The 12,565-nt window shown below is 48.8% G+C and overlaps 1 protein-coding gene across 1 annotated transcript; it reads left to right on the top strand.

The window, feature by feature from the left end:
- The first annotated feature begins 2,147 nt into the window (after positions 1 to 2,147).
- CRYGN (crystallin gamma N) lies at positions 2,148 to 9,612 on the top strand. Its single transcript, XM_058833843.1, has 4 exons — positions 2,148 to 2,441; positions 4,277 to 4,332; positions 6,271 to 6,375; positions 9,388 to 9,612. The coding sequence occupies exons 1-4, from the start codon at positions 2,148 to 2,150 to the stop codon at positions 9,521 to 9,523; spliced, it is 591 nt and encodes a 196-aa protein (XP_058689826.1). The 3' UTR covers positions 9,524 to 9,612.
- Positions 9,613 to 12,565: the final 2,953 nt, after the last annotated feature.

Below are 12,565 nucleotides of genomic sequence, written 5' to 3'. Positions count from 1 at the left end.
CCCATCTTGGCTGCAGCTCTTCCAAGTGGGACTTTCTGCATGCTGTTACTTTTCCCTGCACCATCTGGTGATTAATTTAACACCTTAAAATTAGCACCAGCATTTCCAGGAGGTTTTGGGCAAGGTTGGTATTTTAATCCGATGAGGGTTTTTCATTGTTTCCTGCCTCACAGCACAATACATATTTGTGAACTGTGTTCCTGCAATGCCAGGGCAGGTTTGCCTGCATCAGCTGGAGGATGTGTTTCCTCTCCCAGCACAAAGTGCCACCTCCCTCCTTCCTCCTCCAGTGCATCCCAGTCAGCGACATCCTCTGGCTCAGCCTACGTGTGTCTGCACACGCAATTATTAACTTTTACATCTTAATTGAAAGGGTGGCGCACGTTTGAGCCCTAATAATGACATCCTTTCTCCTGAAGCAGTCTTTAATCTCGAGATGAAGTGGTGAGCAGAGCAGGGCTGCCGAGCCAGGCTGCTGGCGTGCATGAGGATGGGAGCGACCTGCCAAGAAAGGAGGTTTTAGGGTCTGGATTTGAAGCGTGTGCCTGATGGTCCAGGGAGAGAGGCAGCAGCAAGGGGAGATGATGGGAGTCCTGTGAGTGAGGAGGAGGATTCAATGAGCAGGAGCTGTGTGTGAAGTCTCTTCCAGAGCTATTACAAAGCATAGAAGACAAATCTCCTTTTATCATGGCCCCTTGGTACATCTCTGCATGCTGGTCCATGGGCCACCCCCATACATCTGCCTTTACCTCTTCCTAGTCTGGCTCATTAGTATAAACTGATGGGGTTTATGGGCTGGGAGCCTCCTTTGCTATTTGTCCTGGAAATATGGCAGTTAAAATCTCTGGATATTATAACACAGACGAGGACTTTATGGTCCCATATAGCTGCAATGTAACTTACTTTAATATGGTAACTTTATGGTCCAAAAGTCCCTCTAATCCTGACTTAGAGCTGTGAGTCAGGGCTTCAATGCTGGAAGATCAAAACATTCCTGAGAACGATGCTCCTGAGTAACATCAGTGGCTTGTGAGCCCAACCTTTGTGCTCTGGAGGGGATCAGGTCCTTGGCTTTTGGAGGTGCCATTTAGAGGTTCAAAGGTTAAATGAGAAACCATTGGTTTGACAGATGGAGTGCAATATTTGTTGGTGAGGAGTCTTCAAGGACACCCTCTCTTGGCTGCCACACTGCAATAGGTGGGAACAACCTGGGATAAAGCAAACCTGACACAGAGAAATTACATGCCATGCTTAGAGATGCTGTTGTTTCCTCACTTACTTGTTATCTGTTGTGAGGAAAAAGAAAAAGGACAGAAAAAAAACCCCAGGGGAAAATAGAGGAGGAAAGGAAACAAGAAATAGAAATAAAAACCAAAAAAAGGTCAAAAAAGTAAAAAAAAAAGAAGTCCTCCAAAAAGGAGCAGTAAATATGCACTGCTAATCGACCAAAGCCCTGCCAAGCAAATCTTTTGTCAGATCATCTGCCCAAAATCAAAAGCCCGGACTCAGCAGGCCCCGTTACCGGCGGTTCTGCCTACGAAGCAGGAAAGCGCAAAGCCCCCGGTTCCCGCGGCTTTGTTAAAAAGCCCTCACGACACCAGCCCCAGCCCGGCCCCCCCCCGACGGCCCCTATATAGTGGGGTGTCCAACGATCTGTCCATCGCCCTTTTGGTTTGGCTCCCGCTCTTGGTCTTGGATAACAGCCAGCAGAAAATGTCTCAATACTCAGGAAAAGTAAGTAACGACCCAACCGCTTCCCTTTCAGCCTGGGGCCGGAGAGCCTGAGCATCCTCCGGGTGGAAGGAGCTGATGAGGATAATAGAGCCAGCAGATGGGGTGTGAGTGGTGATCCTGGGAGCAAATTTGGTGGCAGGGATGGGGAGGGTGCGGCAGAAGGAGTTGCCTTTCGGGAGCCGAATTTCCTGTTTAAACATTCCTGCTGGAAATATGTGTGAGTGAGCACGAGGCAGCGAGAAGTGTCATAAATGCGGGACGCACTGCGTTCCCAGAAAAACAAATACGCTTCTTAGGAAAAAATGCCAGTGGTGCCGTGCTCCTTTTGCTGGAAAGCAGCTAAAATAAACCAAACCATCCTGAAATGATGCATCTGCAAGAGATTCCCATCTGCTTGGAATGGGAGTCCGGCCATGTCCCTGCTCCTCACCGCGGGCCCTTTCTCCTCCCTCCCCCAGATCACTTTCTACGAAGGCAGATGCTTCACAGGCAGGAAGCTGGACATCTGCGGCAGCTGCAACAGCTTCCAGGACCAAGGTTTCCTCAATCGAGTCAACTCCATCTGCGTGCAGAGTGGAGCTTGGGTCTGCTTCGACCACCCCGACTTCCGAGGGCAGCAGTACATCCTGGAGCACGGCGAGTATCCCGATTTCTACCGCTGGAACGGACGCAGCGACCACCTGGGCTCCTGCCGGCCCATCGGGATGGTGAGTGGGACGCTGCTGGCATTGGCTCTCCCAGCCGGAGCACCACTGGGTTTAGTTTATCCTGGTCACAGGAGCCCTGTGAATAAGTAACATAAAAATCTGTGTTCTTTAAAAATAGGGTGCCCCGTTGAGCAGGAAGGTTTTCTGGGTGGATTTGTCCCCGTTCAGAGCGCTCTGTGCAGGCCATAAAGCTGAGACAGTTCCCTGTGTCCCCAGACAGGAGGAAGATACATCTTCTTCCTCCCACCATAAAACACAGTGCCTTTAACAGGGTGAGATATTCCTGTGGCTTTCTAGATGAGATGGCAAGGTCCTGCTGGTACCGTGTGCTTTTCCTTTTAATGTAAGCTGCTATGAGATATTCACAAGGGAATTCAGAAGAGATTCATTGCCCGAGGCAAGTTTGAGCTGCAGCAGCTGCATCTCCCCATGGACCCAGGGGGGGAGAGGGCAGCCCAAGGGCTTCCCAAGCAGACCATAGGGCTGCTCCTAGCAAATTTTAGTTGAATTCTCTGCTGTTGCAAACCACCCTCTGACCCCAATAATTCTAAACTAAACCCATTGTTTTCCCTTCCCTGTATCAAGCTTTTAAAAACACTAACCTGAGGAAGGTTTAAATGGGAAGATTAAAAAGTAGCAAAGAAAACTGAATATGGGTTGGGTCTGTCCATTAATTCTCCTATCACTGAGGTCCTCCAGGGCAATGATGAGCCCAGCTGGAGCTGGTGGGATTTCTCACTGGCCCTGAAATCGCTTTTGGCACAGCAGCGGGTCTCTTTCAGGTCTGTAACATCATTCCCAAAGCACCTCCATGATCCGTACGTGGAGGGATGCTCTGGCTCAGGCCCTGGACCCTGGCCAGCACAAGGATGTGCTCCTCCTTTCCTGGCCCAAGATTTTCCCTGTGAGATGCCAGCGAGGCATTTGTGCAGCACGGATTCCCGGAGGAATGTTTGCTCAGGCACGGTGTCCCTCGGCTGCTGCCGGCGGCTGCCTGCTGTGGGGTTTGGCATGGCAGCCCGGCCTTCTTGTGCACTGACGTTGTTTATTTGAAAAACACCTTTAGGTATTCTTTGAATTTGGCTTAAAAATATCCTCTGAGCTCGCTCTGTCCCACATAGCTCTGCCACAGGCTGCAGAGATCTCCCCAGAGTAATTTGTGTCTTGTGACCACGTGTGCTGCTCACACAGCAATGATGATGCTGGGAAAGTTTCCTTTTTCTCCCTCATTTTTATTTTCCTATAAGAAAGGCACAATGTCTCTCACCAGGAACAGCAGCTATGCATGAAACTGGAGGCAATCTGATTTAGTTTAGGGGAGTAGTCCAACATCTTTGTACACTCGGGATATGTTCCTTTTTACCTGTTTGGGTGCACAGAGCATCAGGGCTGCAGCTGATGCTGCATTTGGGATGAGGGTTTGTGTGCTGGATCTGCAGATGGACAAGGGGCTGTGTGTGCCTGAGCACTGGCACCCCACACCGTGTTTGCATGTGGACAGCAGTGCAGGAAGGTGCAGCCAGGCACAGGGATAGGGATTTTTGGCTGCTTTCATGATTGGTGTGCTGGGAGGCAGCATAAGTTTGTGCATGCTCTGTTCATGCTGGCACCAGTGGTCTTGGATTGCTCTTCATATTCCCCTTCCAAAGCACCCTTCTGTCTCCCTCTTTGTCTTATAAAAGCCAGAGAAATAATTTCTTGTGCTTTTTTGGTGTTGCTGTTGACTTCAATCCCTTTGTCCCCAGCACGGTGAGCATTACAGGATCGAAATATTCGAGGGGAGCCATTTTAGGGGTCCCAGCATGGAGCTGACAGAAGATTGCTCCTTCCTGCAGGGACAAGGCTGGGACAAGACCTGCATCAATGCCCTCAAAGTGTACGGCGACGGCGCGTAAGTAACTCCACGTGTCCTGGCATCAGCCACTGCTGTGCTCCCTGCCCTGGGCACCGCAGGGGACAGGGAGCTGCAGACACTCCTCCCTCATGGAGAACCCTGTCAGTGCTGGGGGCACTTGGAGAAAGCCTGAAAGTGTTTGTTAAGCCTGTTGTTAAAGGTGAATGTTGGTGCATGCCCACTGAGAGCTGCTTCAAAGGGGTGTGACTTTTGTAGGGTGGCAGCTAAGCATGAGCTACAAGAACTCTGAGAGACCTTTTTAAGGTGTATGAAACAAGAAGCCTAAAACAATCTCCTTCCTGCCTGCCCTCCTGCTTCCTTCCACACCTCTTTAAAATCCATGCTGAAGCTCAGGGAGGTTGAATGGACAGCTCCAGGTGATGCAGGTCAGGGCTTTTGCTTTGCAAGTGACTTCACCACACCTTTTCCTATGATGGCAAAATTGAGGCAGGAGCACCTCCCCTTTAGATGAAATCCTTCCTCTGAAAGACAGGGCTGACAGCGGAGGTGATGCCCAGACTGAGGCTCAGCCCCACCCTCCTCCCCCTGCAGATGCTCCTGAAGGCCTGAGCAGGATGTCAGTTTTGCCTTTTCCTTGATGTTTGGTGGCAGTTTGTATTTTCTCAATGGTGTTGGTCCTTTTTGTGTTTATTTTCTCTCACTGTCAGACAGGTTGTTACCTGTCTGTCTCCCCTTTCCTCTGTCTGACAATTGTGTTTTCACTGCAAGCATGCTGGGAGCTGGGGAATGCCATCACACCTTCCCAGAGCCAGGCAGAGGGTGGCTGGAGGGAGGCACTGGGGCACAGGGAAGCCCCTGCAGAGGAGGGAGCACAGATACCTTGTTCTTCACCTGTCCTGGACTGGATATTGTGCAGACATCTGGTGTGAGATGCTGGACCCTTTGTGTCCATTTTTTTTTCCTAAGAATGGGGAGAGGTTGTTGCCATCCAAGTTCAAGATATCCTGACAGCAGCAAGTGTCCTGCAGGACTCTTCCTGATCCAGCCAAGGCCTCTCCTCTTCCAAAAATCCAGGCTTATGATTAGGCAATGACAGTTCATTAAGGAGCAGAGCTACCCACTCCTGATGGGAAGAAATGGCTGGAGCCCACCAGGGACCCTGTCAGTGCTGAGCATTCAAGTACCAACACTACAAAGCCAAGAGGGAGTCTGTGAGTGCTCTGGCAAGAGTTTTAGGGCCAATTTACTGCCTGAGTCCTTGTAGCAGAGCCTGGAGCATGAGAAATTGGGAAACTGCCCAGAAACTTTCAAGCACTTGAATTTTTCAGATTGGTTTTCCCCTTCCCCTACAAAATATATAAAGGGCACAAAGCTTGCAGTCCCTCACACAGGAGTCTGGATGGTTTGTGTTGACATTACAGGACTTCTCAAGGTCTATGAATAGTGAGAAAAAATTGGAAAAAAATAAAGCACAGAGAGGAGCGTGGTGAGGAAACTCGTTGAGGTTTGTAGCATTACATTCAGATCCTGGGAAGGTCAGTGTCAGACATGCTTGGAAAGGTCTGTAAAGGCAATTAAAAAGCAGGACAATGCAGAGGGACCTGCTGGAGGTCAGAGAGGCTGCAGGAGGAAGGAGGGAGGGATGAGATTCCTCTGCAGAGAGGTGGGAGCAGGGAAAGAAAGGGACCCTATAGCACCACTTTCCTCCTTTGGATGGACCTTCTAAACCCAGGTGCCTCCAGAGGTGCTGCAGGTGTAGGTGATGCTGGGCATAACCTGGCAAAGCTGTCCCAGGACTCATCCTTGGCTGTTTGGTTAGCAGAGGAGATGGGATCAATGGAGACAAAGGGAGTTTCATCCACAGTCTTGCTCAGTGATTTTCACCCTCAATTCCCACAATGCGACATCTGTTGGATACAGAAATATTTGTTTCCATTTCAAAATCCATGGATGGTGTCATGTGCTGATAAAAAGTTGCTGCCTGCGCTTTGTGGAGGTGGCCATGCCCCCGGGAAGTGATGATGGATCATCTGGAAACATGGGAATGGAGACAAACATCGGCCCTTGGCATGGTGCATGGTGAGCCTGAGGGGGTTCAGCACCTTCCCTGCTGCCCTTCTGGGGTGGGGAATTGCTACCCCACACAGCCAGAAAGGGTGATGGTAAAGCTGTTTAAGCCACGCTGGCAATGAATTGCTATTTCGGAGCAGTTTTGCGGTGTCACCGCCTCCTCGGAAGCTGTTACAGGTTTGTGGTGAGTGGCTTCGCCCGTCCCACGGGCAGAGCCAGCTCCAGTATCACATATGGTATCATCTGATTTTAGATGAAGATGTATGGTTCTTGTCCTCCTTTGTGCCTCAGCCACTCCACAGAGGACAGCCTAGAAACAACAATTTAAAAAAAACTGGATTTGTTTTGCAGTCCAGGAGAGAATACCCCAAAAAGAGCTTTTCTACACTACAGTGGAATAACTTGAAGGAAGCAGACCAGCCATTTATCCTGCTGAAGCATTCATGAGTGTTTGGTAGCTGTTCTGCAGTGGGGTTGTGAAATACAAAGCAGAACAGGGACCCAAATGCTGCTGCCCAATGCACATCACATATTTCTCAGCAAAGGCAATACCTGCCCATGGCACTGCTCAAGCCCTACATGGAGAATCAGTGACTTTGAGCTCCAGTGAAAGCCTCCTGCTTGGTTCAGGCTGATGTTACAGCATTCCCCTCCTCATTTTTCAGTTTGAGCAGCCAGTTTTGACTTACAGAGTTTGAGTTGGTTCCATGAGCATTTTATTCCCATGTCCTCTGGGATTATGTGCTAATGAAACACAGTGCTGAGATGTTTAAGGGCTGTGTGCTATGTGCCTGGATCAGCTCTCCCATGCTGGGCTTGAGGACAGGATCATCTCCTTTTTTTTTTTTTTCTGGGCTCATGACTGACTTGATTTCTCCTCTCACTGATGGTCTCAGAGAACATAAATTTTAGGCAATAAAGGAGCAGCTAAGTAAGCCATACAGTCCTTCACTCATCACCTTGCACCGCCAACACACTTCACCCTCATCTTTCTGTTATTCCTTTTATTCTTTTGATTTTTTGGGTTTTTTCAGCCTTCCCCTAAGCAGAGGGACAAGCCAGTGGTGGTTCTTATCACCACACCAGGTCACTCAGTCTGCTTCCATCTGCACCAAAGCCTGTCCCATTCCCTCCATGTAATGGTGCAGACACATCAACCATGTGTCTGGAAAGAAATCTTGGGAAAGATGGTGACTGTGAGGGGCTGCTCTTCTCCCTGCTCTATTCCCCAGGGTCCACCTGTTGTTGAAAGATGTCTTAAAGCAGAAGAACTGAAAACAAAGAGAAGGAAAATTTTATAAATTGTTGTTAATTAAGCTGAGGACACTCTCTGTCACTGCACACTGAGATATGTGGTGGGGGTACACTGCACTCACAGGTGAGCAGTGGGCAGCCTTCCCCATGTGCTGCAAAGTGAGCATCAGAGGCTGAGGATGACTTTGTAATTCCAGTTTGGATATAAACTGTCTGCAACAAGTGCCAGAGAATGAGGTTGGCTGTTTGTAGGAGCCACATGTCAGCAATGCCACACACAGGGCTCTGACACTACAGGATGCTCTTTCACAAAACCAAGGCACAGCATTCCATGCTGGTATCCATGTGCTGGTCCTGCTCCTGCACAGGGCTCTGGGAGAAGGGATCACCACAGTCCCACTTCATGTCCTCTCAGAAACACAAAACAAATATGTCAAGGAACCTGTAAGGTGCCTTGGATAAATACCCCAAACTTTTCTTGTTTTGTGTTTTAAATAATTCCCGTGGGTGGCTGGTTGTATAAACAACTTCTTTTCCTAAGCCTCCAGCTTTTTGCTTTGGGTTAGACTGATCTGAGTTCAGCAGCTGTTGTCTGACCCTTAAGGCCCAGCAGTCTTTGACCCCTCCAGTACTTGAAGAAGTTTCTCCCTGGAAATCCCACATCCAGTAAGTCCCAACCCCAACGTCCCAGCTAAATTCCTGCAAAGGCAGACCACAGAAACCAAATCATTTGGAGGATTGCATTTCTGCTTTGCTGTCATTGCTGAGCGAATCGATGGGAAAAGCAGCAGAAATCCTCATAAAACCTTAAAAAAATATGGGGATGAGAGGAAAGAGGCAGAGATGAGCGGCTCAGCAATGACAGGGTGGAAACCTGACTGTAAAACTCAGAGCAATTGCAAAATTTGGTTGAGAAGCATGGGAGACTCAAATAGAGGACAGGGGTGACACTTGTGGCCACAGTAAAAGTGTATGAAGTGAACGGAGAGAAAATCAGCAAAATGTCCTTCTTGACTATCAGAATTGTTCCTGACCTGACCTTCAAATGGAGAAACACATGTCACAAGCCAGGGTGATGGAGAATGATGTAGCCAAGCCAGGTGAAGAAATCAGGCATGCCAAAGTCACCAAGCTTATTGAATGTTGTATACATTTGACTGCATTCCAAGGGACAGTTGTCATTAACTCTGGATGTAGAGATAAAGATAACCAAGCCAAGCCCTGCTCTCTGTTGGAAAGCATCAAAGAGGCTGTTAAGAATTACTAACAAAGAGAGAAATTACTAAATATGGTTCCCATCATTGCTAATGAATCAGTTCAAAGAGGCAGAACATCCATCAAGCATTGCATATTTCTCCTTACAGTCCCTAAAAAAGTGGTTTATGCAGGGGCTGAGGGGACTCATGTCCTTCTTTAGCAGTATAAAATGCTATTAAACTGTTTCTGTTGCACACAGTGAAGCTCAGAGAGATCCATTCCTACAGTAATGTGAAGCAGGGAGCCCTTGGGCCCAGGCTTTATTGGTGGTGTAACCCAAAACATCTTCCACAGGCAAGGTCCAATCTGGCTGTGGGTATTTACCAGGCCAGGCTGGGAGGTCGGGGGACAAGCACCCACAGAGAACTCCACCAGGATCATTTCTGTGTGTGGGATGGGACTGGGAATCAGGCCCTGCTGGTTTGCAGTACAGCAGTGCCTAAAAGCAGCCCCTCAGAGCGGGGCACTAGCACAGTGCTGGGACCCAGGTGACCCTCCCTTTGTGCCCAGGTGGGTGCTGTATGAGGAGCCCAACTACCGAGGCCGCATGTACGTGGTGGAGCGCGGCGAGTTCAGCAGCTTCAACGAGTGGCAGGCGCGCAGCGCCAGCGTCCAGTCCATCAGGAGAGTTGTCAACTACTTCTAGCTGAGCTTTCACCCTGCCAGCCATGGCCTGCTGAGACTGAGCATCACCCTCCTCCCCACTCACTGACCCCTGGAATAAATTGTTAAAATCCAGCTGTTGGCTCTGAGCATGTTTTTTCCATAACTAACATGAGTTCAAGAGAGAAGAGGCTTCTAATCTTTCTAAGCTTGATTTACATGCTGTGAATTTGCTTTCTTATTCTGCAGTGGTTTATAAGGAGGACATGGGAGGATGGGCCAGAACTGGTGGTGACAAGCAGATCTAGGAACTTGCCTGTTATGGTTGTGGTTGTGGTCTGACACATGTTCCCTGTGCCCTGACTACAGCCACCATGTGATGGCCCCAGCTGACTCCTGATGCCTGGAGGGGGTCACGTTGATGCACTCATGGGTGGGGAGCGCAGGCGCAGAGCCATTGGAGGCCATGTGAGGACACATGTGAGGATCATAGCAGGAGCTGAATGACTTGTGGGGTCTGTCTGACCATGACCTGCTGGACTTGATAAAAAGGTGAAAGCAACCATTTGTCCTGACTTACTTTAAATCAGTGCACATTAAAAATATACATTTAAAAAAACCTCGAGCCTGAGGGCACAAAAACCTGAGTGACCTTCTCTTTGTTCCCTCAACCCTTCAGATGATCATGACATTTTGAGGGATCAGCAGCAAACAGCCACTGCACTGCCATTTATTTCACAACCCCCCTCTTTCTGCCCCTTAAGTGTTCCTGGTCCACCCCAGTTGTTTCAGTGCCCCTGAACCCCATTCCATGATTGGCAATTGGGATGGGAACCACTCTGTCTCTTCAGCTCTGGACCGTCCACTGCAGCCAGGGCACTTCCCACGGCACGCAGCCCCCAACAGGGCAGTAGCCTCCCTTCTGTAAAATAATAAGCTGTGTTCAGCATTAGCTAGGGTGTTTCTGGCTATTTCAGAAAGGGGTAATTTTATTCTCTTCACTCTGTTACTCTATTAGCTGTTAAGCCTTGGCTGTCTGATAGATCCTGACAGGCGCAGGCATGGTGCCGGCAGAGCTGCAAAGCTCTGTGTTAATCCAGCGGGAAAGCTGCTGATCTAACCCCAGCCCCAGCCCTCTGAAGGGACATGAGTGAGGCTGACAGGTCCCCAGCACACTGGAGACCGAGGCGTGTGTGCCTTCGGGGCTGCTCTGCTTTGCAGGTCTGCAATGGGAATCTGCCCTTCCCTGAGTGCTGGGGAGGAGCAGGACTGTGCTCTGTGCCAGGGGCTGGTTGGTCCCGTGCTGCATCCCAGTCTGACACCAGATCCACCTGCCATTCCACCCACTCACACCCATCCACCTTGTCATTCCACTTGGATCTTGGCTCCCTGTGGCTCTCTACCAGTACCAGGACTGGGGTGACTGGTAACAACTGGGCCTGTGTGAGGACATGTGGTGTTCCCGTGATGAAGTGACACTGTTGATAGAATTGCATCGATTGAGATTTGCTCCAGCAGCACATATGCTGTATATGTGTTATGAGGGGATATGGAAATGCAAAAAATTCTACCTTGCAAATTTAACAGCAGTTTGGGTGATGTCTGCCTTAGCAATGATACAGACAACCATGTCCTCTTGTAGACAGTCTGTTGTCTGGATGTGTCCTCCATGCAAATCATCACAGAAGCACTTATAGTTACACCAGCTCAGCTCTGGACTTCAGTGGCCATGTCCTGGGTGGCTTGTGGTGACGTGGTCCATTAGACCTGTAAAAATATTTAAGATCTTTAATGGGTTGCAAGGTATTTCTGTGTCAGAGAAGGCAGGGAAATGATTCATTCATTGAGTGGGATGCACAAATGTACAACTCGTGCATCAACTCTTGCGTATTTCATTTTCTTTTAATTAGATGCAGCTTATGAAAGATTTTAGGAGTCCTTCCAGGATTAGCATTGCTCTTGCCTCATGAAGGCTGTAATCGGCTCCTGAGCAAAATGCACTCTATTAAAAGTTAATATTCAGTCATGTGCAGTGCTCTCTGTTGTGACCTCCTGGACATTATTCTGTTATAAAAAGCCCAGAGTGGTCCCAGAGAAAGATAAGCATCGAATTGTGATGAGCTTTAAAGTAGGCTTTTCGTGGGCTTTTCATTCATTTGAAACATTCAGTGTCATGGTGCAGCGTGAAGGATAAAGAAACAAAGGCTTTAAAATACACAATAACTGGAGTCCCAGATGCTCTAAGTATTTGGAGGACAAAAGAAAAGAAAATAGAGAACAGCCTTCCATCCACATTCCCCTGGGAACAACAGCATAAGCTCAGACACCCCCACATCATTTTTCAACACTGTACACACAGCCAGGGGAGGTGACTGTCCCACTGATGTTGGGGTCAGAGCTGTGACATCACAGATATTTTGCTGTATGGCTCCCAGTGGTCAGTGGCTCAACTCCCCTCTGTGCAGAGCAGCATTAGAGGGACCCACTGACATCCCTGCCCGTCCTCAGTGGAAAGTGTGGGGCTGTGCACGTACACACAGCTGTACTCCAGCATCCAGCCCCTGTGTGCAAGCCCGCTTCATCTACACACTTCAAACTAATTATTTGGTTATATGCTCTAGTAGATTAATATTTGCTGCTTAAATTGTGGAAGTATACTTAGGATCCCAGTCCTGGACTGAGCCATGCCTTATGCTAGGAACTGAAAGTACAAAAAAAAGCAATCTGGTTAATCTGTGCTGTTGTGTGGAACCCTGCTTGTAACCAGTAAGTGTTTAGCTACCTATAGAACATTTTACAGAAGCCTGTAATATGCCTACAGAGTAAACACTCATCATTTATTGACATCTGATATCCCATTTATGAGCACACTCTCAATGCAAAGAGCTGGTCCCATGTGAAGGCTATTTAAAAAATTCCTCTGTGTGCACAAGCCTAATCTTGCTAAAAACTGGCAGCGGGGAATTGAATTCCATCTATTTTTTGCTTATTTGAAACCTAAGTAGGGTGGCCATGGGCCTAATCCAAATACTGGTGCTGCAGGAACATGCATTGCGTTGGCAGTGGGGGGACGTGGCTCTCGTTC

This window comes from Poecile atricapillus, chromosome 2, assembly GCF_030490865.1.
Source record: "Poecile atricapillus isolate bPoeAtr1 chromosome 2, bPoeAtr1.hap1, whole genome shotgun sequence".
Taxonomy (NCBI): domain Eukaryota; kingdom Metazoa; phylum Chordata; class Aves; order Passeriformes; family Paridae; genus Poecile; species Poecile atricapillus.
The sequence above is the reverse complement of the archived record's forward strand: the minus strand, read 5'-3'. Positions and strand labels throughout refer to the sequence as shown.

Coding starts and splice junctions, on each gene's coding strand:
- CRYGN (XM_058833843.1), top strand. CDS start 2,148: ATGTCCCTGCTCCTCACCGCGGGCCCTTTCTCCTCCCTCCCCCAGATC. Junction 4,333..6,270: donor AAAGTGTACGGCGACGGCGC/GTAAGTAACTCC, acceptor GCTGATAAAAAG/TTGCTGCCTGCGCTTTGTGG. Junction 6,376..9,387: donor GGCCCTTGGCATGGTGCATG/GTGAGCCTGAGG, acceptor CTTTGTGCCCAG/GTGGGTGCTGTATGAGGAGC.